General features: G+C 33.8%; 2 protein-coding genes and 1 long non-coding RNA gene across 43 annotated transcripts; all 3 read left to right on the forward strand.

The window, feature by feature from the left end:
• Positions 1–343: 343 nt before the first annotated feature.
• On the forward strand, positions 344–3,472 carry LOC145136607 (guanylate kinase 2-like). The gene is made up of 11 exons (XM_079070722.1): positions 344–571; positions 1,025–1,056; positions 1,149–1,256; positions 1,477–1,547; positions 1,641–1,770; positions 1,854–2,216; positions 2,365–2,486; positions 2,561–2,696; positions 2,764–2,809; positions 2,901–2,988; positions 3,068–3,472. Exons 2-11 carry the CDS (start codon positions 1,054–1,056, stop codon positions 3,147–3,149), a joined length of 1,149 nt encoding a protein of 382 aa, XP_078926848.1. The 5' UTR covers positions 344–571; positions 1,025–1,053; the 3' UTR covers positions 3,150–3,472.
• Positions 3,473–4,748: 1,276 nt separating this feature from the next.
• On the forward strand, positions 4,749–10,502 carry LOC145136608 (uncharacterized). Of its 41 annotated transcripts, none has more exons than XR_013720615.1 (18): positions 4,750–5,536; positions 5,638–5,675; positions 5,817–5,885; positions 6,080–6,310; positions 6,421–6,590; positions 6,696–6,843; positions 7,163–7,238; positions 7,342–7,458; positions 7,537–7,612; positions 7,701–7,808; positions 7,942–8,008; positions 8,093–8,130; positions 8,236–8,312; positions 8,397–8,480; positions 8,570–8,745; positions 9,390–9,453; positions 9,599–9,658; positions 9,907–10,502. It is a non-coding gene; the product is annotated as an uncharacterized LOC145136608 (long non-coding RNA). The 41 variants fall into 41 exon arrangements; XR_013720620.1 differs by having other exon boundaries at positions 8,093–8,114; XR_013720614.1 differs by having other exon boundaries at positions 7,942–8,130.
• Positions 10,503–14,558: 4,056 nt separating this feature from the next.
• LOC145139606 (putative mitochondrial protein AtMg01250) lies at positions 14,559–15,062 on the forward strand. Its single transcript, XM_079073368.1, has one exon. It carries the CDS (start codon positions 14,559–14,561, stop codon positions 15,060–15,062), a length of 504 nt encoding a protein of 167 aa, XP_078929494.1.
• Positions 15,063–27,952: the final 12,890 nt, after the last annotated feature.

Genomic DNA, 27,952 nt, shown 5'->3' on the forward strand with positions numbered 1-27,952 from the left:
TATGATTTTGTGGATTTATAAATATTTATGTTTGATTTTGATTTATGCTAAATTTGGATTTTATATGGTGTTTATATATTTTTTTAATACGTATTGAAGAAATTTATTAGATTATTTTCTAAACAAACACTTGAATTCAATAAAATTTAAAACAGAAGGGTAAAATGGTCATTTTAATAATTCAGCACAACAATTCAGAGGTTCCAACCAAACAACATGTTAAACATTCAGCTTTTAAAATTTCAGACCCTCTTAAACGTTCAGATCTCTTAATAATTCAGATTCAGATAAAAAAAACAAACTAAATAGAAAAAGAGAAAAGAATAAAGAGGGGGGACTGCAAACGACCCAAGAGGCCAAGATCCGCCTCCTTCCCAATCCTCTCTCTCTCTCTCTCCATAAATATGGCGGTCTACGTTTCTTCTTTCATCATCTTTTTCCTCAACCATCTTGACTTTTCCAATCCCAAGTTACTTCCGCGTTCATATTTAACCTCTACAAGTGATCTCGCATTCTCAAATTCATCCCCCCATTCTTCTTCCAGATTATATCAAATTTTGCCCTTTCTCAGGTAATTCTTCTTCAAATGAATCAAATCTGTGGTATGATCCTTTAATTCAAAACATTGGTGGGTATTTTAGCAAAAAAGTATTTTTTTAGTTGATTTTTTTCAGATTTCAAACGAAAGCAGAGCAATTGTTCTTCGCTTGTTTCAGCACTGTCGTAAAATAACCTGTACAATGTCCATTTATGATGATTTATTTTATTGGTTAATCGGATTTTTAGGGTCTAATATTGTTTGGGTTTTGGGGTTTTAATGGTGATATTATTATTTTTATTCTTCAGTTTCTAGTTTTGCTATTCAATTCAATAATAGTGGCTTTTGTCTGTTATATGGATTTAGTATCTTTCCAATTTCCACCGCCTGGAAATTTGTCTTTTTGTTTACTTTTTGTAAGATCTTGAAACCGAGATAAGTTTCATTTGCTTTAATAATTGATTTTTGATAATTCTCTTTGCTCAGGTCTTAAATCTGTTGAAAACCTTGCTCTAATGGTGAGCAAAACCTCCAATTATTAACGCATTGATAAGATGCAGTAGGAAATTTGATCAATTCTTTAAACTTTTCCTTTTCTTTTGGTAATTAGGGTGAAGCTCCAGCTTTCCTTGCCGATGATCTGCATACCAGTTTTTCAAATGGGCTTCATTTGAAACTAGATGAGTTTGAAACAGCTACTGTTATTGGGAATAAGACTGTATGTAGTTGAACTAATTCTATTTCATTTGATATATATATATATATATATATATATATATTTCAATTTTCAAGCTTGGTGTAGGCTTCTTTTAATACAAAGTAAAAAAATTACATTTTTTGCTATCTTTCTTCTATGCAAAAAGACTTGATTGCTGTTCTCATCTCATCAACACTTGTCCATTCCCTTTTTCTGAATCATATCTTTTCGTTTTGATCAGTATGTCATTGGTGGGATTAATGATCCGACATCAACTGGAGTTCGTATTTTCAATAAATCAACTGGTAACTGGTGAGTTTTAACTTTTCCCCTGTGTTTTTTTTACTCATATTGTTTGCTTTTGACAGTTTTGATATATAAAGATCCATTTTTTTGCTTGTAAAGGGTAATTCCAACCATTCTAGGAACAAAACCAAAGGCATTCAAGGGCCATTCTACAATACTCTTGAATAAAGAGAGAATCTTGATTATCAAAACCAATTCCAAATCCAACGACAGTATCTGGTTTTTTGAGGTGGGTATTCCAAAAAATTTCACAAGTTATATGACAATATCATAATGATCTTCACTGATCTTTAAGTAATTTCATGATGGCAGGTGGACACTCAGTTTGTTCAAGATCAGACGAAGAAATTTGAAACTGAAGTAGTTGCTTGGAGTAAGGGAGTTATAGGTGATGCTGAAAGACCAATAGTAATTAGTGGACCTTCTGGAGTGGGTAAGGGCACACTAATCAATATGCTAATGAAAGAGTTCCCTTCAATGTTTGGGTTCTCTGTTAGTCACACTACGCGGGCCCCACGGGAGAAAGAGGAGAATGGTGTTCATTATCATTTTACAAACCGAAGTGTCATGGAGGAAGAGATTAAAGCGGGAAAGTTTCTTGAATTTGCTGCAGTTCATGGAAATCTTTATGGGACTAGTGTAGAAGCTGTTGAGGTTGTTGCTGATGCTGGAAAGGTATTACTTTTATCTTTATGAGAAACCCTTCTTTCTGCATTAAGTCAAAAAGAAAGTTATTATTATCTTGCATAAAAGATTATTTACTAGAATGAGGTTGTGAATTACTTAAGAATTAAGATATAGTGAGTGTGATTTGATTATGTAGAGATGCATCCTTGACATTGATGTTCAAGGGGCAAGGTCTGTTCGGGCTAGTTCACTTGAGGCTATTTTCGTCTTTATTTGCCCTCCCTCATTTGAGGAGCTTGAGAAGCGCCTTCGTGCAAGGTTTGAGTTTTTTGTTTGTGTTAATGTTGTTGTTCTTTAAGTTGATCAAATAAGTCATCAATTTGGTCAAACAGAGGGACAGAGACCGAAGAACAGATCCAGAAAAGGCTTAGAAATGCCAAGGCTGAGCTTGAACAAGGAAAATCTTCCGGCCTTTTTGATCATATTTTGGTGAATGATGATCTTGAGGCTTGTTATGATCGGCTTAAGGTGAAATTACTTTTTTGGCCATTGTTAGATCCGAGTTTTTGGTTAATCTGATTTATTTTGTTTATAGAAAATCTTGGGTCTTGATGGAAGCTCAGATGCTACCCTAAAAATGCGTAAGTTTGTCAACTTTTTTTGAACTTGTAATCTTATGTAATTTAATCTCTTAGAAAAGTTCTCATGGAGCTTTTGAATTGTTGAATACAGAAACTGAGGTGTTTGATTTGCCAATGGATTTCTCATTGTCCAAAATCAATGAAAAGATCCTGATAAACAGTGGGATTGATGAACGAAGGTATGTATGAAACTCAAATTCCGACATTTTTTTCAAAATTAAAATTAAAACCGTAGACTTATTGTGAAATTGTTTGCAGGATTGTGCTGGACTTATTTTCCATGAAAGGTGGGGCCCCTGGACGGACAAGAGGGCTATGTATGTACACCACTGGCAACTGATGGTGTCAGCCTTTTTTGATACTAACTTTAGTAATGAATTTCTATTTGATTTATAATTTTAAGGAAAACCCAAAAGGATTAACTTCAGGAAAGGTGAATGGTGGTAGTTTTTTGATAATTATTTTCCTAGATTTCGGTCATATTGATGATTTAGAAGTTGAAAAATGAAGTAGCTTTTGGAATATTGTTTAGTATTTGACAAGAAACTGATTTGATTCTTTAAACATATGGACACAGAAAAGGAATTTTACTCTTGTACAATGTTTAGAAAGGAACTGGAATTTGTCAAATGAAATTCAATTTTTGAAGGAGTTAGAATATAAGAGTTTGCGTTTTGTCACTGTGTTTATTTGACAAAAAAAATGAAACAAAATTTATGTGGCACTACTCCTTCCCTTCCAGCCTTATATAGGTATCTCCTTTCATCAACTTGCTATATAAAGTTATATTACAATTTATTTAGTTAATTAACTAAAATATTTGTTAAATTAATTTAAGTACCATCATGATTTTAATTTACTAATTAATATATTACACAACTTTGAAAATTTATATTGTTTCGTAATCTCTGGACAATTAAAATATTATTATTAGATTATATATATATTGTAATTATTTTATTAACTAAATAATAAATTTAAATTTAAATGGGTGTTTTAAATTTATAAATGATTATAAACATGTATGATGTAGTTATAGATGTGTTGGTGGGACAACATTTGAAAGAAAGAATATTGATATTGTTTTGATACACAATGTAATTGTAAAAAAGAAAATTGATATTGCACTAATATGACTAGTCTTAAAAACATCCCATCTAAACATTAAACACAACATAAAAATCATCTTTACATTAAATCTAACACTAAACCCTAGATTAAATATAATGGTGAATAATATAACATCATATTTCATGTTATACTATTCATTAACATTATATTTAACTTAACTAGGTTACAACCCGTGAAGACCATGAGTAAAAAAAATATAATATTGAATTATTAATAATTAAAAATGGTAATGAAAAGATAAATATTTATAAAATTTTATCCTTACTTTTTTATAAACATACCTATGTAAATGCATAAATTTTTTAAAATTGAAGAAAGGCGTAGCAAAGCAAAAAACAAAATAAACCTAAACAATGAAACAATTAACATTTGAATTAGAAAATATAAATAAACATTATAAAACAACTTGTTGAGTTTTATAATTTGTTAAACATGAAATATACATTAAAATTATAGATATATTCAACAAACATTATTTATTATAAATATATATTGATATTCAATACATTTAGATGTTATTGATCATATATTAAACATAATCAGTTTAATAAACAATAACATTTAAAGCTTAATAAAAGAATGAAAAAAGGATGTATATTACTATATTATATGTACTAACCAGATAACAAATCAAATATAGGAATTATTATATATTATATATATAATTATTATTATTATATATATATTAAAGTTAGGAAGAAAACGAACAGTTTCTAAGATGTTGGCAAAAATAGCCCCTGTTTATGTGTTTGGTTGCAATTTCGAGTTCTTGGGCATTTTATGGACTTATCAACATTCTCAGATGTTTCTCGATTTTCTCCACCGCCTTATCTTCCTTCTCTAATAATATATCTTTCTTTCTCTTTCTCTTGCTTTCTGGATGGTTCCATCCACTGCCCTAGACGGCGTCATACCGCCCACCACCTGTAATACCGAAGTTTCCTTTTCCTTTCCACCTCCTTCTGTATTTCGATTACGGCTCCACTCGATCTGCTCGACCTCCGGCATCAGCATGCAACTTTGTCGTCTCCGACTTCATCGATCTGCTGAAAAAATTAATCAATGACGAGATGAAAGATCTAGATAAAGATGATAGAGAAGAAACACGAAGGAAATTGGTGGCGATGGCGTTTGTCATAGTCAGAGAAAAACGATGTTGGAGGGGAGCTGGTGACGCTGGCGCCAAAGTACCCCTATTATTCCGTCGGCTTCACCTCTGTTACCCTTATTCCTCCATTGACTTCGCTTCCGTGTTTCCTCCCAGTAAAACCCCTAAGTTCGACCAACCATCGCCGCGTCGGAGTCAGCTTCAGAGACCCGGTCAGATATTGTATATCTCCGGGGAGCTTCACTAAAGAAAACGCGAGGAAGCTCCGGCTGTACACAATGGAACGGAGTCGTTTGACGATGTGAATGGAAACGGAGTCGTTTCACGATGTGATGTATGGGTTCATCTGACTACAGAGGGCATTCTTCTTCTGTAACGCCTTCCTATACTTCTTCAACACCTAATGCATCCCTAAAGTTTAGGAACCAAATGATTCGACTCAGCCATTGATGCGACTTCAAGCCAAAGATGAAACATCGACAAAATTGGTAAGACCAATCAAAACAATAGCCCCGATCATCTATTTTCTGCCACCACGAAACACGACTGAGTCGATTTTCTATTTTGTGGTCGCCTTTTACATCTCCAGACGAATAACATGCCACATAAGGCTTTTTTCTCTATGAGGTGCAACATTCAACTTCACCCTCTATTGATTTTTTTTTCGGTAACAACTAATTGATTTGAGGTTAGATTGGGTTTTTTTGTAACAATGAATTATGGAGTAGAGAATGGTTAAATTGAACACTGAAACCAAAAATATTACAGGTCAGGTGAAAGAAAGTATGTTGATGTCCGCTGGATTGAGCCTTTTCAACATTGTATTTATTGACAAAGGTACGTAATGCTATTTCAATGTTTTAATAGAATTTCTCATGTTTGAAAGAATATATGTCTATGTAACTGGATTCTAAATGTTGAATCCGACAACTGATTTCTTTTGATTTATAAAATTATTGCTTTTACAGATTTAGTAAAATCTTTGTTTTTTTTTTTATTTATTTTTATTTTTTTTTTCTGTTTCATCTCAGCTTCAATTTCTGAATCATGAATCGGAAGTACAGATTTAGTAAAATCTTTGTCTTTTTTTTTTTTCTGTTTCATCTCATCTTCAATTTCTGAATCATGAATCGGAAGTGGCAGAAAGTGATTAATTTACCGATACTGCGTTTCACTGTTCACCGACTGGAGTAGACGTAACTCAAGCCTCAAGCCCAGATGGTAAATCGAAGTCTTCAATAAATTAGGGTTTGATTTCGTGGGTATGTTTTATATTTTGAAGGCTTATTTGTACATTTTACTTTCTTTTTACAAAATTCTATTGGAGTCTGAACATTATAGCTTAACTATCTTCTCACCATTGATTTTACAGCAGTAATAAGAGTTTTTTGGACTGTTAAGCCTTTCCTTGATGACCACTGTGATGAAACGGTGACATATCAATGCTTAATTCATTACATGTAAAGCTCAACACATTTTTTTTCGTTCACTGATCATTTTGACAGAAACGATACATAGCTTGGACTTAAAAAATTGGCACAGGTATCTTTCAAAATGGTTGGGACATCTTTATAAGGAATGACAATAGATCCTAAATCCATGAGTTACTACTTTCGTAGAAAAGTTCATTGATGTTTCTGATTGCAGGTTTAAGGAGAGTCGGTTATGGTTTTTTGGAAGATTAAACGGAGGTTTCGGAAGCTGCTGCTAGAGAGCATGTCTTTGGGGAAGCAGACGATTAAACATGCCCAAATTGCCCTTCACTTTATAGTGAAAGTGAAGCACAGATTAATACGTATAATCCTCTTTCTATCTAATTTTTTATTTCTCCAAATTATTTACTTCACAGATTTCACTTACAAGTTGCAACCAATCAAATTTTGATTATAATAAGAGCAAATTACAAATTTGGTCTCTGTGTTTTTCTTAAAATTACAAACTTTGGATTTTTTTTTAAGTTTACTTTTTACAGTGGATATAGTCCCTGTCATTTAGTCAAAGTTAGAAGTTAAGTCCAAAATTTGAAGTCATTTTATATTTTCCAACTTTTTTATTAATTTTTTTTTAAAATTTTTTGTTAATGTGAGATCAAAAATTTACTAATTTTTCCACAGGGAAGAAATCAGATTTATGGTTGAAAGCGATGGTCCTGCTAAAGGAATTGTATTCAGCCAGATTGAAAAAGATCCGGTAAAGTAATACAAATCCATCATCTATTTTTTGCTGCTACTTTGCTTTTTTGCTGATTTTACTGATATATTGAACACAATAACTGGCAATTTTGGTGAATTAGCTTCACAAGATCTGGCCTCAGTCTCCATCAGTTACTAATCACTTGCATCTCACAATGGCCATTCATTGAGAATCCATCAACCAAGTAGACAATCCCCAAGAACAACAACAACCCACGGTAATTTCTTCACTCCTATGCAATCCAATATCAATTTCTCAGAATTCCTTTACCTGGAAAACCCAATGAATTCGGCAGATTTTCAGTTTCGGTGACACCATGGCTGGCAAATTCTGAAATCGGAGAATTTGCGGATTTTGATGATATCCATCGGGTTTGCTTCTATATATCTTATTTCCTCTACATTTCTTCTTCTTTATCCTCATTCCAAAAAACTCCCCTTATCTCTTTTATTATTACAGTGGTGAATAACAATCTATAGAGGATGGAAGGGTTGCTACAACTTTCCCCCATATGGTTTTGCCATCATTTCTTCACCTGTATTTTCTACGCTTCATATATCCATACAGGTAATCCTAATCCTCCAATTTTTTCCTTGAGAAGTTACATATGCAACCGATAGAATACAAAAAAATGTATTCATTAGAGGCGTGATAGACTTTTAAATGGTCGGAGATTAACTTTTTTTTTTCTTCTGAACAGAAAATGGGTGGAAGCTCTACTTGGTTTATTGGTTGAAGCTTTTTGACATGATTACGCTGCTAATAAGGTTAGATTATGCAAAGAAAACAACCGAGGTATTGTCTTTTTTAATTAAAAATTGAGTCATATTATTGATAGTGACAATGTGCAGGTGTGCCACTTGAAAAAATGTGGTAATGTTTTTCCCTGGTTAGTAGCCTTTTTTGGCAGTTTTTCACTTACAGTATTATTTACATTTTTCTATTTTTTTTTTTGGCATCTTAATGTCTTAATGGGTACACTTGGAAATGTTAGATTAGGGAATGTCTATTCCCACTTGGAGTTTGGGAATTGTCAACCACATCCATGAAGCTGGGACAATTTTGTTTTCTGTAATAGCAACAAATATGATGAATAATATTGGATTTTAAATTGTAGAAAATAGCAACTGAAATCACAATCTTACATATAACTAGGTCAAAGAAGGAGGATCATCTGGCAAGATTGCTGAGGTGGAATCCGGTGAATGAAATGTTTCCTAATACTTTCTTATGGTTCAGGTTGTATATACTTTGCTTATTTACAAACCTAATTTTTTTTTCTTATTTCCGTTATTGACCTTGTATATTTTTTTTATTTATTTACATAGATTTGGTCAAAGTGTGTTGATGATGAAGCTGTAAACATTGAAGTTGAGAACATGGCTGAAGCTTTAGTAATAGGAGGTTCTGCCATCATGAGAAAAATGGAGACTGGTTTCTATTACTCGCATGTTATACTCTACTCTGGTGAGCATATTGTCATGAAACAGCCCCATTTTTGCTGGTATTAGTTCTTTTCACCATTTCTTCATCTTTGATACTTCTGTATAGTTTTGTGGTCAGTCCAATTTAACTTGATTTGTCAAACAAAGTTGCAATTTAATGTATGGTATTTGTATTTCATTATATTTCAGTTATTTCAATTCAGTGTTCATCGACTGATTTTTATTTCTTTCTTCAAATGTTTAATTTTATTATTTTATATCACAATTGTTATGCCAAATCAGTGATTAATAAGAGGCAATGAGCTAGGGCAAGTCGATTGACGAGAATAAGTTATCCCTAAACTTCATAATTATAGTTGTTTGTTTATATGTCTGTGGTTGTGTATGGCTTTCTGACTTATTGGATTTCTGTTAGTGTATGAAGTCCTTATAAGAAAACTTGGAAAATGTTATGTACCTACCTAATGAAGGTAGGTCATATTGTGTCACATTATGCTTTTTAAGTTTGTTTTTGTCTATATTTTTTCATTCATAAAATTTCTCTATTACGTTTATCGTATCTACAAAGGGTATAGTGAAAATTAAATAAACCATTAGTTTATACAATATAAATTTTATTTTTATGATCTTACCTGTTATCCGAATATACATGAATTATTGGTTTGGCACAATCTTATAGTTTTTTGGTTTGCAACTCTTTTAGGGGGCTGAAATTCAAATGAATACATCTGCATTCTGCAGTAGCTGATGAAAGTCGGAATGCTGAGGTAAATGGAATCAAGAACTGAGATTTTGGAAAAAATTGGAAGTGTATTGCTTTTTCTTGCATTTAACCCACATTGTTTATTTGTAATTTTTTGAATGTATTTTTCTTTTTTTTGCTTCTAATTATTCACTTTTAATGTAATGAAGGTGAGATTTTAGCACTTGATATCACTAGAATTGGAGGGATAATCACCATGCACCAAATCTGTAGGTTACTCTATTATCATTTTATGCATCAAAAAGTAAATATTTGTTTATTGAGTACTTGGATTTGGAGTGTAACAGATGCACAGAAAAAAATGACAAACATGATCCGTTTTACAATCAACCGATGGTTTCCAAACCCCGCAACACGTTCACTCCAAATCTCCTGCATGTAGGACCAAAAAAAGTTCACGAATCCGGACCATCTTTAGACTTGCTTATTGTGTCTTTTGTGGTTTTGTTGTTTCCAGCTTGCTTCTACGGCCAAGGCTTCAACACCTCCTTTATTTTATATAGCGGATTATGTTAGTGGACTCTACGATGCGCTTGCTAAGGGTGATAGAGAGGCAGGTGCTGTTGGGAAACGTGTTTTTTTGCCCGCGTCATTTACTGGTGGTCCCCGCTTCATGTACAGTCATGCGCTTTCCATATGTAGGGTGTATGGCAACCCACAATACTTTATCACGTTTACATGCAATGTGAAGTGGCCAGAGATCACCCGCTATATGGATATACATCGCCAAACCGATCCCCATAGTAGAGCGGATATCATTGCTCGGGTGTTCAATATCAAAGTTCATGAGTTTATCCGGTTTCTTAAGGAAGACAAAACGTTTGGCGGAGTTGAAGCATGTATGTTTTCCACTTCGCTCCTCTTTCACTTTTCATATGATGTTATGTGTAGTTTGCCAGATTTTATTCATGTTTCTGCTGTTTCCAGCTGGTTCATGTATAATAATTTTGTGTGTATTAGAAGTAAATGTAAATGAATTTTCTATTTTTGTTGATATATTGCTATCTTTTATATGCAATGTACCTTGCCGTGAAAGGGGCTGTGTTTTGTTCATTATATGTTTTCCGGTTGTTTTCCTTTTATTGTACATTTCATATTCTGTGCGTGCCTTTGTTCCAAATTTTTATATATATGGGTCTATTGAATTACATGTTTTTTCTGTTTTCAGTTGCCTCATCACTCATGTATCATAATGTAATTCTTTCAAAAAAAACCCTGATTAACCCCGCCTTGGATGTGTTACTGCTTCTGCTCACTGTTTGCTCTGTTTCCAACTGTCTTACATTTTATTGAAATTATATTTTTTCTTAGTATATTGACATGTTTTATATGATATACAGCTTCTTATAGTCAACGTTTGGTTTCATTGATTGGTTTGATTTTGTATCTGTTATTCCGAAATTACCCTTGGATAGATATGTTGCTGCTGCTATTTCTGTATGCAGGTGTTTGTTATTGTTATTTCTTTTATGATTTCCTACAACTTCTACCCTTTGTGTCATATAAACCGTATGTGATACCTTTTATACCCTTATTTCCACCTGTCTTATGACTCATGGTTGATAATCCCAATTTTAAAAAAATAAATTTAATTAAGCTTTTATATGATGTGCAGCTTTCTATGGTGTAGGTCGCTTTTTATAGATTATCTTCATTTTGTATTGATCATTTCCAAATTACAGCTGCTTAGATATGTTGTTGCTTCTGCTACTGTATACAAATGTTTATTCGATTAATAGATTCTTCTGTTTCCAGGGGCCTTATCATTTATGTATCAAAATTAATTTTCATAAAACAAAATGTAATTGAATTTTGATTTTTTGTTAGTATATTAACAGGTTTTATATGACATGCACCTTCATATAGAAGTGTACTTTAATTTTGTATACATGTGATTCTGTGTCTGTTGTTCCAAAATTACCCCCGCATTGATAACTTCCCGCTGCTGCCACTGCAGCCATGTGTTTCCCACGGTTCCAGGTGGCTGCTGAGTCATGTATCATAATTCGGTTTTTAAAAAAAAATATTAATTACCCCTGCACCCATTATACCCTCATGTTACCACCCCACATATTTGATCCCATCGTCTTCTTCTTTATCTAGAAACTCAGACACACATACACACTGCAGGGGTAATTTTGGAACAACAGCCTTGTATGGTTTTTTCATAAAACAAAATTTAACTGAATTTTGAATTTTTTTTATATGATATGCACCTTCCTATAGAGGAGATTGTATTTTCTTCGTTATTTTGGTTTTGTATTCCGTTGTTCCAACATTACCCCTGCATTCATAACTTCGTGATGCTTGGTTGTGAGAATGTGAAAGGGATTGTATTTGTAAATAGTAATATCATTGTTACCATCTTACCAGTAGATCGGATCTGTTTTTCAGTTTCATGTCGTATAAGGTTGAGGGAGTTCCTGATAATGCTGTTATTGGCCTTGAGGGTCTTGTGAATCTGAAACCACGTTGTTGGTATACAATTTCAATGATATGGATTGTAGGATATTTCTGTAATTTATGTCACTTACAAATTTATGAGTGATGTTGTCTCCGGTATATTTGGATTGACATAGATATGTGTAGCATGTGATGACCCGTGTCGTAATGCTCCTACATGGAAGGTATTTGGTGATTAAAGGCATTAGAAGATATGATGTGACAGTGATAATACACACATATATATATATATATATATATATATATATATATATAGTGATATATATATATATATATATATATATAGTGATATATATATATATATATATATATATATATATATATATATATATATATATATATATATATAGTTTATATGGAGGTTTGTAGAAGAGGGTACCATTGGATTTTGATGGTTTTAGGTTCGTTATTGCAACAACTGTTGTCGTACATGGGTGATCTAGGGAGGCACGGTTGAATTTCTGTGTATTTGTTATACATTTTCCATAGATTTATTGCAAGTTCACTGCCACTAATGGAATGTGGGTTGTTTTTGATGTTAGATGGTGATGATGGAATTTATGTGTGTGCTTTGGTAGTTAGTATATATACCTTTCGTCAGTTAGTATAAGTAACACAAACGGTTCTCGATTTGCTTTTGTGCAATCTCTTACCTTCGACAGAACGCCAACGAAGTCTGTTTGGAAGTAAATGTAACAAATGTTGGCACGGTTAACAACTACCAGAGGCTAACAAATCAGAAGAAGAAAGGCTACTAAGCATTTTTTTTAAATCTGCAAATATTACTTTATGGGTTCAGTTTTTTCAGTTTTCCTTTTTTTTTTTTTTTTTTTTGGAATTTGACTAATATACCCCTGCTGATGTTTTGGGCCAAACAACAAAAAAAAAACATGACCTGGGAATGACGAATACGAACTATTTGGAAGTAAATTTTTTATATCTTTAAAACCGATTGTTCACAGTTGTTTTTTTTTTAAATTTTTTTTTATTGAATTCGGAAGTTGACGAATACCAAGCCCTATGACGAAGCATACCACACCAACTCTTTATCTATAGGATCCTTTAATCACCAAATACCTTATACGACATGAAACTGAAAAACAGATCGTCATTCCCAAAGAAAGCATACCATCGAATAAGGAAGCATAAGGTTAAGGCATTCCCAAAGGATCCTTATACGACATGAAACTGACGAATACCAAGCCCCATGACGAAGCATACCACACCAACTCTTTTGTAATCAAATGTCCAGTAGTCATCCCTTAATGAATGGACACTTTTGTAATCGAATATCAACTAATGAATGATATCTTTTGATCCTTATCGTCTAATATATTTTCCTGTTACCACTAATTCTAATGAATGATATCTTTTGATCCTTATTCCCTAATATAATTATCTGCTCTATTAACAGATTCTTAAATAGATACGAAATATCTTGAACAAAGGTTACAACCGATATCATAGGAACACATCTGCTCCCTCTGCCCCCCGCGAAGCGGGGGTTACCAATCTAGTTAAGATTAATATTTTTCTTGCTTCACATTTATAAAACTCAGCATTTACATTTAAAAAATCTAACACTGATAAAAGTACCTGTTAGTGGTTGTACATATTCAAATCTTGTTGGGATTTGAGTTTAGAGAGAGGGAGAGAGAAACATTTTGATCATGTCTCATTAAATTGTAAATCATGAAGTGAATACACTTATATACAATGTTAACTAAACAACTAACTAATCATGAAACTAACTCACTGTAACTAACAACTAACACTAAATTACATATTTGTCTTTGGGCTGTTATATCAGTTAGTTTGATAAATTCGAGCCTTGTTTTGTATGGAAGGACATATAAGACCTATCCGGTTATGTCATTTAACAATTTTTTTTTTTTTGGTCATTTTCTCCGTCACATAAATGTGCGGTGTTGTAGCATTGGTTGCAACTCAAAACAATGTTTTAAAATGAGCACCTTTAAACCTCTTGTTGAGATTACCAAATATGTGCCTAATAAATTATCTAGGCTCAACATTGCGTAATATGTCATTCACTGCCTCAATTAGTCCTTATGCATAAAATTACCATAATTATTAAGTAACTATGCACAATCTTGTTGAAATTATTAAAGAGTTTCATTTACATACCTTGTGCCCATACGGTAGAATAATTAGCCCACTTCCATTTGGCATGCCAATATCAGTGCTATACCTTCAAGATTCTAAAAGCAAATTGGGTGACAATTAGTGGTGATGTTATTCATTTTGTGCAACACTTTGAAAATACAGATTCACTTGCACCAGCTGCAATTCCTCAAGCATCACTCTTATTCCAAAAATACCAGATCCACAAACATTCGGGGACTATAGTCCCATTTGTTTAATTGGATGTATGTACAAGGTGGTAGCAAAGGTACTTGCCAATAGGCTAAAAGAAGTGATTGGGTCGGTTGTCGATGAGGTCCAATCGGCATACATACATGAAAGATTCATTCTTGATGGTCCTTTAGTAATGAATGAGGTGGTATCATGGGCCAGACAACAGAAAAAGAAAATCTTCCTCTTCAAGGTCGACTTTGAAAAGGCTTTCGACTCGATAAATTGGGGATACCTGGATTCGATAATGGTTCAGATGGGCTTCGGCGGGAAATGGCGGAAGTGGATCATGTCCTGCTTATCCTCTTCAAGAGCGTAGGTCTTTGGAAATGGTGCACCCACAGACGAATTCCCCATATCCGGCGGGTGCGTCAGGGTGATCCATTATCACCATTTCTTTTCATCCTAGCCATGGAAGGCCTTAACATTGCCCTCAAATCTGCTTGTGAAAAATCAATATTTTATGGTGTCAAGCTTCCAAGAGATGGGTCTTTGATCTCACATCTGTTCTACGCTGATGACGCGATATTTTCCGGGGAATGGGATCGTTTCAACATTAAGAATCTGTCCCGCATCCTTAAGTGTTTTAAAGTCTCTTCTGGATTGAAAGTAAATTTCTTCAAATCACGTTTATTTGGGGTCGGAGTGTCAAACTCAGATTTATTGGAGATGGCTCAGGTCCTGGGATGCTTACAGGGGTGTGTTTCCGCTCACCTATTTGGGAGTTTCGGTTGGAGAAAACATGGCACTCAAGAAGAATTGGAAACCAATTATTGACAAGTTTCCATCCAAGCTCTCAAGTTGGAAGGCTAAATCCTTATCTTTCGGCGGACGTATTACTCTCATCAAGCCAGTTCTAGACAGCATTCCCACATACTATATGTCCTTGTTCAAAGCCCCGCAAGGAAATATTGACCACCTTGACAGACTTAGGAGACGGTTTCTTTGGGGTGGCGATGACCTCATAAAAAAGATACACCGGGTAGATTGGTCAAAAGTCATAACACCAATATCGAAAGGTGGGCTTGGTGTTGGATCGTTACATGCCCAAAATATAGCTCTTTTAGTTAAATGGTGGTGGAGACTTATGAACGAATATGAAAGCCTGTGGAATAAGGTAATAACGAGCATCCATAATCTGAGAAATAAACCGACAACTTACCTAGCAAGGAAATCTACCAACGGTGTGTGGTGCAACATTTCAAAAGCAATAAGTTCCATTGAAGATCTTGGTATTGTTAAAAATGAACTCTTCTCTCTTACTCCGGGATCGCGAGTAAAAATTCTTTTTTGGAAGGATTCATGGTGTGGTATTATTCCTTTTCAGCAAAAATATCCCAATTTTTATGCAATTGAAACGAAAAAATGTTGTTCATCGGTAGATAGACTCTCAACCAATGGTTTTTCATGGATGTGGAGACTCAAACCAACAGGGATTTCCAAATCAAATGAGTTACTTCAAATGTACAGGGATATCGGTTCAATGACAGTGTCGGGGGTATCCGACTTTGGGTTTCGTTTCAGGCTAAGTTCCACAGGCGAATACACAGTCAAATTGTTGAGAAAGTTAATTGAATCCAAACGGATTTCATACAGAGGCCAATCTATTTGGTGGTCAAAGACTGTCCCTCTTAAGGTTAGATGTTTCATTTGGAGGGCTACTGTGGGAAGAATACCAGTGACAGATACCTTAGCACTAAGGGGAGTCAATATCCTTAACACACTTTGTCCAATGGGCAACAAGGAGAATGAATTAGTTGATCATGTTCTAGTTAAATGTGATTATGCCAAGGAGATACAAGAATGGATATTAGGTTGGTGCAGTATAGGTGATAAATCATTCACAAATGTGAGAAGCCTCATTAATTATGCAGCTGTCTGGAGTAATTGCCCTAAGAAGAAATATATCCTATCCACGGTGTTCTATAGTCTCATTTGGAATATTTGGCTAGCTAGAAATGACAAAAACTTCAAGAAACTGGGTGTGTCCTCTACAAAGGTTGCGGATAATGTGATTTCGTTAGCTTTTACTTGGTGCAAGCACAGGGGGAATGTAGATTGCAGAAATTGGGCGGTTTGGAGTATCTCACCTTTTTCGCATTTATCATCTTAATCGTCTGTAATGCTCTTTGCTTCCTTTCTTTGTAATTCTGGCCGGGTCTTAGCTACTTGCTAATCTGTGCCCTTTCTTTGATATTTATACATATCTACTAGTTTATAACCCGTGGGAACCATGGTTAAAAAATTAATTAAACTTTTATAGTGAGAACTCAAAATTATTAATCAATTATTTTAAATAAATTATTAATTAATAGATATTTTTTTAGTTATATAAAATTATAATCGTTAATTTAAATAAATACGTGAAATTATATCATCTTATAATTTTATTAATTTTATTTTAATTTTATTTTAATTTTATTCTAATGTTATTAATTTAATTTAATTAGAGTGGTAAATTTAAAATTTGAAATTTGAAATGGAGAATTAATACGTTGACAAGTGGCATTCATTAATTAGGAGGCTTAAAAGGGTGACACATGTCAAAAAAAGAATAAAATATGCATTAATTAAGAGACCTAATAGGATGACACATGTCAAAAGGAGATTAAAACTATTCTTTTATTAGAATAGGGAGATTTGTTGTTTGAAAAAAAACTAACCACTTTTAATCATCTTTATTTTTAACAAATACTACAACCCAAGAGGGTATATATGGTTATTAACATCTATTCCAACCATTGAGATTAGCTCACATCAACAACCTCATATTCAAGGTTCATGTCCAATAGGCAACAAAGAGAAATAATCAGTTGATCATGTTCTAGTTAAATGTGATTATGCCAAGGAGATACAAGAATGGATATTAGGTTGGTGCGGTATAGGTGATAAATCATTCACAAATATGAGAAGCCTCATTAATTATGCAGCTGTCTGGAGTAATTGCCCTAAGAAGAAATATATCCTATCCACGGTGTTCTATAGTCTCATTTGGAATATTTGGCTGGCCAAAAATGACAAAAACTTCAAGAAACTGGGTGTGTCCTCTACAAAGGGTGCGGATAATGTGATTTCGTTAGCTTTTACTTGGTGCAAGCACAGGGGGAATGTAGATTGCAGAAATTGGGCGGTTTGGAGTATCTCACCTTTTTCGCATTTATCATCTTAATCGTCTGTAATGCTCTTTGCTTCCTTTCTTTGTAATTCTGGCCGGGTCTTAGCTACTTGCTAATCTGTGCCCTTTCTTTGATATTTATACATATCTACTAGTTTATAACCCGTGGGAACCATGGTTAAAAAATTAATTAAACTTTTATAGTGAGAACTCAAAATTATTAATCAATTATTTTAAATAAATTATTAATTAAGATATATTTTTTAGTTATATAAAATTATAATCGTTAATTTAAATAAATACGTGAAATTATATCATCTTATAATTTTATTAATTTTATTTTAATTTTATTCTAATGTTATTAATTTAATTTAATTAGAGTGGTAAATTTAAAATATGAAATTTGAAATGGAGAATTAATAGGTTGACAAGTGGCATGCATTAATTAGGAGGCCTAATAGGATGACACGTGTCAAAAAAAGAATAAAATATGCATTAATTAAGAGACCTAATAGGATGCCACATGTCAAAAGGAGATTAAAACTATTCTTTTATTAGAATAAGGAGATTTGTTGTTTGAAAAAAAACTAACCACTTTTAATCATCTTTATTTTTAACAAATACTACAACCCAAGAGGGTATATATGGTTATTAACATCTATTCCAACCATTGAGATTAGCTCACATCAACAACCTCATATTCAAGGTTCTTCCAAACATATTTTGAGCCCGAACGAGAGATCAAATAAGGCCTTCAAATACCCAAATGCTCATAAATCAAATAATTTATGAAAAATACTTATGCTAACTTATTTTAGATGCAAAGTTACTAACTCACTACTAACAATATAAAAAATAACTATTAAATAGTAACGAAACAAAAACACCTCTGGCTAGAATTGTTTGAGTTGTTGTTCGTTTCTCTACTTTTTCTTTTGAAATTTAAAAAATAACTATAACAATAAATAAGCAAAAAATAGCAACAAACCAAAATAACAATACATGCCAATGAAAAGAAAAAAAAAAGTTTATCATTTAGTGTCACAACTAACAAAATGAGAAATTACAATCAAATGATAGGTGACATGTCACTTTATCATTTAATCATAAAATATGAAATAATACAAACAAATCAATAGACATTGCACTTTTATGGAGTTATGGTTATGTTAGACTGATGATATAGTTATCTAAGTTGGCCATTAAAAAACTATTTAACAAATCAGTGGATTTATGTGGTGAGTCGTTAGACAATTTGGTAATAAAAACAATTCATAACCCAAATAAAGGCAAATTATAATTTCAAAAAAATAAAATTTCAACACCCAAATTGAGTCAAATTACAAAATTTTAATCTCTAAATCACGAAACAATAGTTAATATATTTATGACTGAAGACACTTAGATAACGTAACCAAAATGAAAAACAAAGTGTTGGTGTAAAACAAAATCATACATTCAGATTAATCTAGAAACTATTATTAAGCCAGGATAACCTAATGAAAGAGATTTAAAACAACCAAAAATATTGATGAAAAACAAAATCACACATTCCTTATTTAGCCCTTGAACTTCGTGTTGACGATAAAATTCTCCGAAGAGACAAATTTCATGTCGTACAACACAATGGCTTATGCTTTGGGGACTATGAAACTATTTTCGTAAACGAATAACATTAACTAAATAGACAGATACTACAACACGTAACATAGACTATAATTTTTATGGGCCCTTGTGAGGGATAGGCTGTGGGTGGTCACCCATGTTACCCACCGTAGGGATGGGCCCTAGGTAGATAATCAGCCAACACCTCATCATTTTTAATTCACTACTTTTTTTCCGTGAAGAACGATCGATCGTGGAAATTATGAATAAACTAGTATTCAGGGAAGTAAATAAACATGGATATGAAACACGGTAATGAAATAATCAAAATAACTGCTCCTGACATATATTAAGATCTCAACATAATAACCATTACAACATAAAAATTACTCAAGCCAAGTTTTTTGCAAATCTAATGCTTATAACCTAGTGTAAGAATCATGTTCCTTCTATATTGGCTTCGTAAACAAATCAACTGAATTCTTATCTGATGCAATTCTACTAACAATAATGTCTATTTTTTTAAAACCAACCTTGAAAAATATAATGATATTTCCTTAGTATATGTTGTGTGTGTTTGTATGACTTCAGTTCTTTATCCAAAACAAATGCACCCTCATTGTCACAATAGATCTTTATAGGATATTCAATGTTAGGAACCACACCGAGATTTGTGATGAACTTTTTCATCCATATAGCTTCATTAGTTGTAATATAGACAATATCCATTGTCAAATCAGCTACAATATCTTGTTTGTAACTCTTCCAAATCACTACTCCTTTGTTTAGTAAGAACATGAATCCTAACTACGAACAAGAGTCGGCTATATCAATTTGGAAGCTTGCATTAGTGCAGCTCATTTACTTTGATCTCTTCTTCACCACCACATATAAAGAACATGTCCTTTGTTCTTCTCAAATATATGAGAAGGATCTTGAATTCCATTCATTGAGCCTTGCTAGAATTGGCATGACATCACTCATCATGCTTAAGGCACACAACACATCAGACCTTGTACATATGTTGTTGATCATATAGCAGAAACATACGAGACTCGACTCATCCTTTGTATTTCCACAGTCAACCCAAGACACAAAGCTTTGCTTAATTCAAACGATGTTGCGTAAATATGAACCCGTTCTTCAAGACCTTATCTATGTATCTACTTTGGCTTAACTCAATGAGGCATGTGCTTTTATCTATATAGATATTAAAATCCAAAAGTATGTTGTCTACCCCATGTATTTAGTTTAAAGGCAATTCCCTAGGAAATATTAAACACTTTTGAATGTAGGGACAACGTTTCCCATGAAGAGTATGTCATCAACATACAAAACAAGGAAGACTACAACTCTTCATTAGTCATGACATATACACATGGTTTATATGTGTTTCGTTTAATGAACATCGATTGTGATCAACCTATCCATTATTTATGTTTTTTAGGGTTTAATGGTGTCATTGAGTTTATCTAATTAACCGAGCCAACGATGTTAAATGGATAAAGGGTTTATCAGGGTGTTTGGGTATTGGATATTGATGGTTGTTAAAAAACATATCAAACTAAGCATGCAACAGACACAATAAAACAAAATCATCAAGATCTTCCATGGACCGGTGTTCATTAAATAATCACAACAAATTAAGCTACAAGCGGTGTTTGTATGTTTATCTTAATCGACGAGCAAGAGGAAGACAAAGACCCAAACTAGGATCCTTACATCGTAGTCGCACCTCAAAGTAGTAATATGTAACTCACACGTTTCTCGCTATGCATTTATTATAAAAATATGTAATTACGTCGGATAACAATTGTAAAATTCTTGTATATGATATTATGTGTATATAATATTTATGTTTTTTAGGGTTTAATGGTGTCATTGAGTTTATCTAATTAGCCGAGCCAACAATGTTAAATGGATAAAGGGTTTATCAGGGTGTTTGGGTATTGGATATTGATGGTTGTTAAAAAACATATCAAACTAAGCATGCAACAGACACAAAAAAACAAAACCATCAAGATCTTCCATGGACCCGTGTTCATTAAATCACCACAACAAATTAAGCTACAAGCGGTGTTTGTATGTTTATCTTAATCGACGAGCAAGAGGAATACAAGGACCCAAACTAGGATCCTTCCATCGTAGTCGCACGTAAAAGTAGTAATCTGTAACTCACACGTTTCTCGCTATGCATTTATTATAAAAATATGTAAGTACGTCGGATAACAATTGTAAAATTCTTGTAAATAAATGAAATAGAATCATTCAATCATGTATGTGTTTGTATAAAACTGATTTGTATATGATATTATGTGTATATAGTATTTTTGTGTGAAAACTTATTTTAAAACAAAATAAATAGGGCTAAATAAATGATAAAAATTAAAATATTATTTAGGATAAATAATATAAACAAAATTCGTAGAGATTGTGATCACGAGTGCATGGATATAAAAAACGCTTAAATCCGACTTCTTATTAGGAGGTTATAATTTTTCGAAGTTTTGCGTTCAGCCCTGCACGATAATGCGTGTCATTAATTATGGATCGGAGATAGGTTGCCTATTAGCCTAAATGATCTAAATGAAATTCATAGTAATCATAATTATGAAAACGTAGATATAAAGAACGCCGAAATCTGACTGCGTATGAAGAAGTTATGATTTTTCGAAGTTTCGGCGCGACACAGTACAACACTGTGCGACATAGAAATCGAAATGAAAATCAGTTGATTTTTATCCAAAACAATTTAAATGAAAGTCAGCGTTCTCATAAATACGAAACCCTCGATATAGATGCTGTCGAGAACAGATTCGTATGTAGAAGCTATGGATTTTGCAAGGTGTTTTACATTATAATATTTATAGAATGTAAATTTTAAATAGAATGAGAATAGGCGAAGGAGTCTAAATAAAGGTTGTATTCATCGTCGATACGAAAGTGGCGATATCAAGAACGTCGAAAACGAAGCTTGTATGCAAAAGATGTGATTTTTTGAAGATTCGAAAGTTTACCCGATAAAAGCGACGCAACACCAGCCATTAGCCGCCATGTGTTAGCATCTCAGGAAAACCCGTGCTCCCCAAGCTAGAGTGTGGCATGCCGTTGGAGAAGTGCGGCGTGCCTCACCTGCAGTCAACCTATAAATAAATCTTAAGCCATGTTCATTTCTCACAACCAAATTTTTCCCTTTCTGAAACATTTCCCTGGCCCTAACTGATTTTCTTAGCCTTTGGAGTACTTTAGCAAGGCTCTAAGGTATCAGAGAACCCGAAAAATAGAAGTGTTCGCTATCGTAGTTCTACCCGTGACTTTCCGAACTTCTTTTAAAAAACTCTGTAAGTTAAGCTGCACTTACTATGCTTTAAGTGTAACTTATATTTATATTCATCATAGTCGTTATTAGAACTTATAAAAGATTTATTAGTGATTCCAGTTGTAGTATCGATTTATTTACTTACGGGAGTGATGTCTAGGCTAGATCTAGTGAGGTGTTTAAAAAGGATTTTCCAAACAGTATACTTTGTATACCAAACGGATCCTACCTCTAATATGATCTTACCTGGTTATTCCTTATAAGCTAGAACTTGAAGTATGCATTGGAACTATTGAGGAATCTAAACTATTGTTATTATAGTTTTGAAACAAAGACTAAGACTTAGTAATATTTGCATCTAGGTCTTTTGAAAGGAAAAGCTAAGGTATTAGGCGAAGCGCTGTCCTAACCACAAATCATCCACTTTTAACAAGTGGGTGCATAATTACTTTCATCTTACACATATACACAAAGTATTTTAAATGTTTAAATGTTATGTGCACTATTTATCAGTATTTTCAATAAATATATTAGATACAATAGCATGATAGGATTTTGCTACCCACTTGATATATTGGATTAAATTAATTTAGGTAGTGAAGGGTTGTGTGAAATAATAATGTGAGGTTGTGACCATTATAGTACTATTGTAGTGTTGTGACGACCAGTATAGATGACGACCAATAACTATTTTAGACAGTCATGTGGAACACTGACAGACTCATTACCTATAGGTGTTAATGAATTGTGTGTTCATTCGTTGTACCCTATCCCCCACATGGTTCCCTTATTGACATATATTGCTAAGGAATCTCCGAAGCGATATTGTCTACTCGTTGCTTATAGTGATCCTGTAGGATAGGTCCCTTGAGATCATCATTTTAGGATCAGGGAGTGAGAATAAGGGGAACAGGTATAGGGATAGTGATGTTTGAATCTGCTGAGAGATTTAAGGTGTTTGAGGCCATTAGTGTAATAAACAGTTGTAAGGCCTATAATAACTGGTTTATGCTTATGTTTTTGTATCAGAGTTGACATCCAAAGTTTTTAATATTAAAAAGTTTTGGCTCTGATTTATCTTAAAAGAAAAATGTATTGGGACAAATTCCGTACTATTATATTTTTCAAAAGATTACTCTATTTTAAATAAGCATAAAGATTCTGTTTTATTTGGCCGTGAAAATTAGGGATGTCATATAATCCAAGCAATCCATCAATCCAAACAAGCAATAAAATTAAACACACTGGGGTTGTGTGTTGATTTGCTCTAAGAATTAAGGTTTGTGTGTGTGACTTTGACCAAATAAAAGAGAGAGAGAGAGAGAGAGAGAGAGAGAGATGTCTCTCAAAAGGACCAAGGGAAGCCTCTAGACTTTTATGCAAAACACTTATCCTTTTACTTTCCAATTAAGTTATGAATTAAATTAAGATGATTAAAACATCTCTATAACTATCTTATAAATTCAAACTTTGCATAATTGCAAAACAAGTTCCTCTTTTATATATATATATATATATATATATATATATATATATATATATATATATATATAGAGAGAGAGAGAGAGCTTCTATTTAAATCATTATGTTATGATCAATAACAATCATTAATTTAGTATTATTGCTCTTAAGCTTTTGATTTGCATTTTATGCAAATTAATAGATATATGTATTATTAGTAGTAGGGATGAAAGTGGGTCCAAATCCGGCCCTGAAGACCCAAAACCGGTTAACGAAATTTTCTAGGATCAGGAATCAGAGCGGTATATAAGAACCGGTTCCGGTTCGGTTCCGGGTAAAGTGGGTCTAGAACCAAAAAACCCGATAACTTCAAGATGGGTTGGGTGGAACTGTATAAAGTGGGTCTAGAACTGGAAAACCGGACAACCCGTCAAAATTGTAATTTTTTGGTAATTACTTAGTGTGTTGAACTTTGAAAATTTCCATCTTTGATATCCCGATTTTGGGGGACTATAATTCATTGAATATTAAACCCAAAATGACAAAATTATAGTCTAAAATCATGTACAAACTCTAAACTTTACGTTGGAAAAAACCGCATGTTAATCTAATTTCAAACGAATTAGATATGGATTTTCTAAATTTTTCACAAAATACACAAAAAGTGAAAAATTGGAAATTTCTAGCTTTGATATTGTCACACCCCAAAACCGGACGACGGAAACGTTTTGGGGTGGAGGACGTCATGTTTAGTATCACAAGGCATGTATCATAGTAAGCAAAGTAATGAACAACCATTTCATTAGAAAGAAGGTGTTTACAAAGTGTGTGTTCATGAAACATAGAATACATAAGCAAATAACAAACAAGACTTGGAGCTATACTGCTCCATCTTCTGAATTCCCAGCACGAGTACCTGTCTACTAGGCTCCTGAGAATACAAGTTATTTGAAAGAGTTGATCGGCAATTAAGCTGGTGAGTTCATAAGATTTTAGTGATGTAGTATTAGTAAGAAAGTTTGTAGAAAGTTGTAGAAAATTGTAGTAAGTTCTGTTTAGAAAAGTTTGCCTGTTCCTCCAGGAAATCCTATATTTCCTGCTTTGATGAAAGATAAGTAAAAATGACTCAACAGTCCTTTCTATGAGTATTAAATGGATACAAGTTATATAAAACCCAGAATAAACAAACAATCGATTGTGTGTATCTGCCCTAAGCCCACAACCAAATAAGGAACAGGAAATGAGGCGGAAAGCACACATCCCATTGGTTGTTGGATCCTTGTTGTATATAACCCTGGTGTATTCCCTTGGTACTCACGGAGTTAACTGTAATAGTTCTTTTATATTTGAAGAAAGATTCTTTAAGAAAACTCTTATTTCTTATAATAAAATAGTAACCACAGTGGTTCCTTTTATAATCACTTGGTTTATACTAGTTATATATAATCTAATACCGAACAGATAGTTAATTGTGTGGATCTGCCCTAAGCCCACAACCAAACAAGGAACAGGAAATGAGGCGGAAGGCACACATCCAACTATCTATCGGTTATTAATTATATATAACTCTGATGTATAATCTAAGGTATTATAGAGCTATCCACTTAAGGTCCTTGAAGTTATCCTGGTTTAATAAAATGGATTAAACCTTTAACTAGTAAGTTTCTAGTTTTGTATACTCAAAGTTCTGATTTGGAAAGTATGTTTTGTACTAGAAAACTGTGCATTGACTCTGTGTCCTATGACTTGACCCATACCTGGTACCCTTATGATGACTCAATGTATACTGGACATAATTATCTAGAATCAAATAGATAATAGACTGGGTGAATCTGCTCTAAGCCCACAACCAAACAAGGAACAGGAAATGAAGCGGAGAGCACACATCCTATTACCTGTCGGATCCTATTGATATATATGTATCCTTTGATGTATACATTAAGGAATCATAAGGTTAGCATTATGGCCCTTTCTACTAAACGTAGCCTTCTACCAAGGCATCAAATGTTATGTGTGTTTGTTTCTTGTATTAGTATGTATTTTCCCAAGTGAGACTATCTTTAACTAAATATAGTTTATACATTAATGAATATGTGAGAAAATCACAAGTAAATGTAATAGGGAAAATAATGTTTTACCTCAACAGTGACACTGTTGGCTATAAAGTAATAAAATACCGACTCCAGGTAGTATTAAATGTACAATACACCTCGGGGAGTCGTTTTGTAATAAAATACAGACTCCAGGTGGTATTAAATGGACAATACACCTCGGGGAGTCTTTGTGCCTTTAATCTCAAGTTGGTTAATTAAAGGTTTAAATGTGAACTCGTATGTAACCATGCTGATCGACGACTGAATAAAAGATGACCCTCCGGTGTCATATGTAGTGAGGTGACATTTTGTCACCCCTTGGCCTTATCGGCTGGGAATGTAGCTAGCAGTCGGGGTGGGGGAGTGTCTGTCCCGTATAGATCTATACACAAGATGCCCGCTCTCCCTCCAGGAGACTCTGGTTACAAATTGATACAACACAGTGTCGTTGTATCCTTAAATGGTTTGTCACATTAATTTATCGTATAACAGTGTTTGTATAGTAAGTAATGTTCTCTCTGTACTAGTGTATAGTATTCTCTCTTGTATAGTGTGTAGTGTGAAACGTTTCTCCAAAATAGTGTGTTCTGACTCAAGTGTGAACTGACTCTTTGTATGCTTCAGTGTACTAGAAGTAATGAATAGTGTCTTCCTAAACTATACCTATTATAGTTTACTAGTAATGTACTTGAACTGTTGTGGAAAAGAATCATTTTTCTACTAAGTTGTGCTGGTACTTTAAAAACGGAGTTTTGTTAAACTATAAAGTAACATAACTTGAAAAGAGTCTTTGAGATGTTTTGACAACTTATAAATGACATAAGTAATCCTTTTGAAAACGTTTATAACAAACAATTACACAATTAACATTGTGTTCAACTTGTATCCCCCCTTAAAACATTTAAAACAGTTAAAAGATTCATTACGGGGTATGAACTCACCTGATGTGGGTGATTCAACGGATACATGTGTAAGGATGAGAAGTTCCACGAGTGAAGTCCCGAGACACAACAAGTCCTAAATGGCATACATTGGCATGTATTGACATCAATATAGTGCTCGGAAGCAACCCAATGCAAGGAAACACCTCACGGGACTAGGAAACACTTTGCCCAAGTGTTGGAATCACATATGATTCAAATTAAGGGAGTGTACGACCACTTTGAGGAGTGTGCGGCCAGGGAGTGTGCGGCCGCACACTCATGGTAAAGAGTGCACAAAACGTTTTCTAAATGGTAGGGAGGCTTGTAGGACTGATGCTCATCAAGTGTTGAAGCTAGAAAGGCACTTTGGAGGCCCTTAAGCACTAAACAAAGGGGTGTACGGCCACATGGAGTGTGTGCGGCCGCACACTCCTTGATGAACATGGTTTGGACGTCTTCTAAGGCTCATATCTGGTAAGTAACAAGCTTGGGGAATGGTATTTACAGTATACAAGCCTTTAGGGGTGTTTTGATGGTGTTTTGAGGGTGTTCGAGGGGTGTACGGCCACATGAGTGTGTGCGGCCGCACACACCATATGTTCTTGAGTTCCGGGCAGTTTCAAGGGCTTAAACTAGTGTTCTAAACAAAATTCAAGTGTAGGGAAGAAGTACTTACTATCCGGAAGCTCGAGAAGGCCCAAAATCGCCTAGAACAAGTGTGTGTTCTTGGTGTAACTTGAAGATCTAGACCAAACATGATTTCAAATGGATGAAATCAAAGGATGTAACTAGTTTATGAAGATTAGCAACAAATCGAGAGAAGAACACTTACCAACTCGAAGATCTAAGCTTAAAATCGGATGGTAGTTGAGAGCAAAATCGAGTTCTAGGCTTGGGAGGGCGAAAAGAGATGAAAGAAGGCTAAGTCTCTCCTATATACACGAGAGGGTGCTGCCAGGAGAGGGGTGTGCGGCCGCACACCCATGTGTGCGACCGTACACTCTTTGTGTTGGAGTGTAAGGCCCGGTTTTGATGCTAGAAGTGTACGCGATCAATTCCTATGCTCCATGCTTGAATGTATTGACCTTTGGACCTTTAAACGGACTCTAAACGAGGCTAAATGATAGCAGAAATGAGTCTGACACTCAGTT

The sequence above is a fragment of the Lactuca virosa genome, chromosome 9 (genome assembly GCF_052849685.1).
Source record: "Lactuca virosa cultivar CGN04683 chromosome 9, Lactuca_virosa_CGN04683_v6, whole genome shotgun sequence".
NCBI classification, from domain to species: domain Eukaryota; kingdom Viridiplantae; phylum Streptophyta; class Magnoliopsida; order Asterales; family Asteraceae; genus Lactuca; species Lactuca virosa.

Coding starts and splice junctions, on each gene's coding strand:
- LOC145136607 (XM_079070722.1), top strand. Junction 2,217..2,364: donor TTGTTGCTGATGCTGGAAAG/GTATTACTTTTA, acceptor TTGATTATGTAG/AGATGCATCCTTGACATTGA. Junction 2,697..2,763: donor CTTGTTATGATCGGCTTAAG/GTGAAATTACTT, acceptor TTTTGTTTATAG/AAAATCTTGGGTCTTGATGG.
- LOC145139606 (XM_079073368.1), top strand. CDS start 14,559: ATGGCGGAAGTGGATCATGTCCTGCTTATCCTCTTCAAGAGCGTAGGT.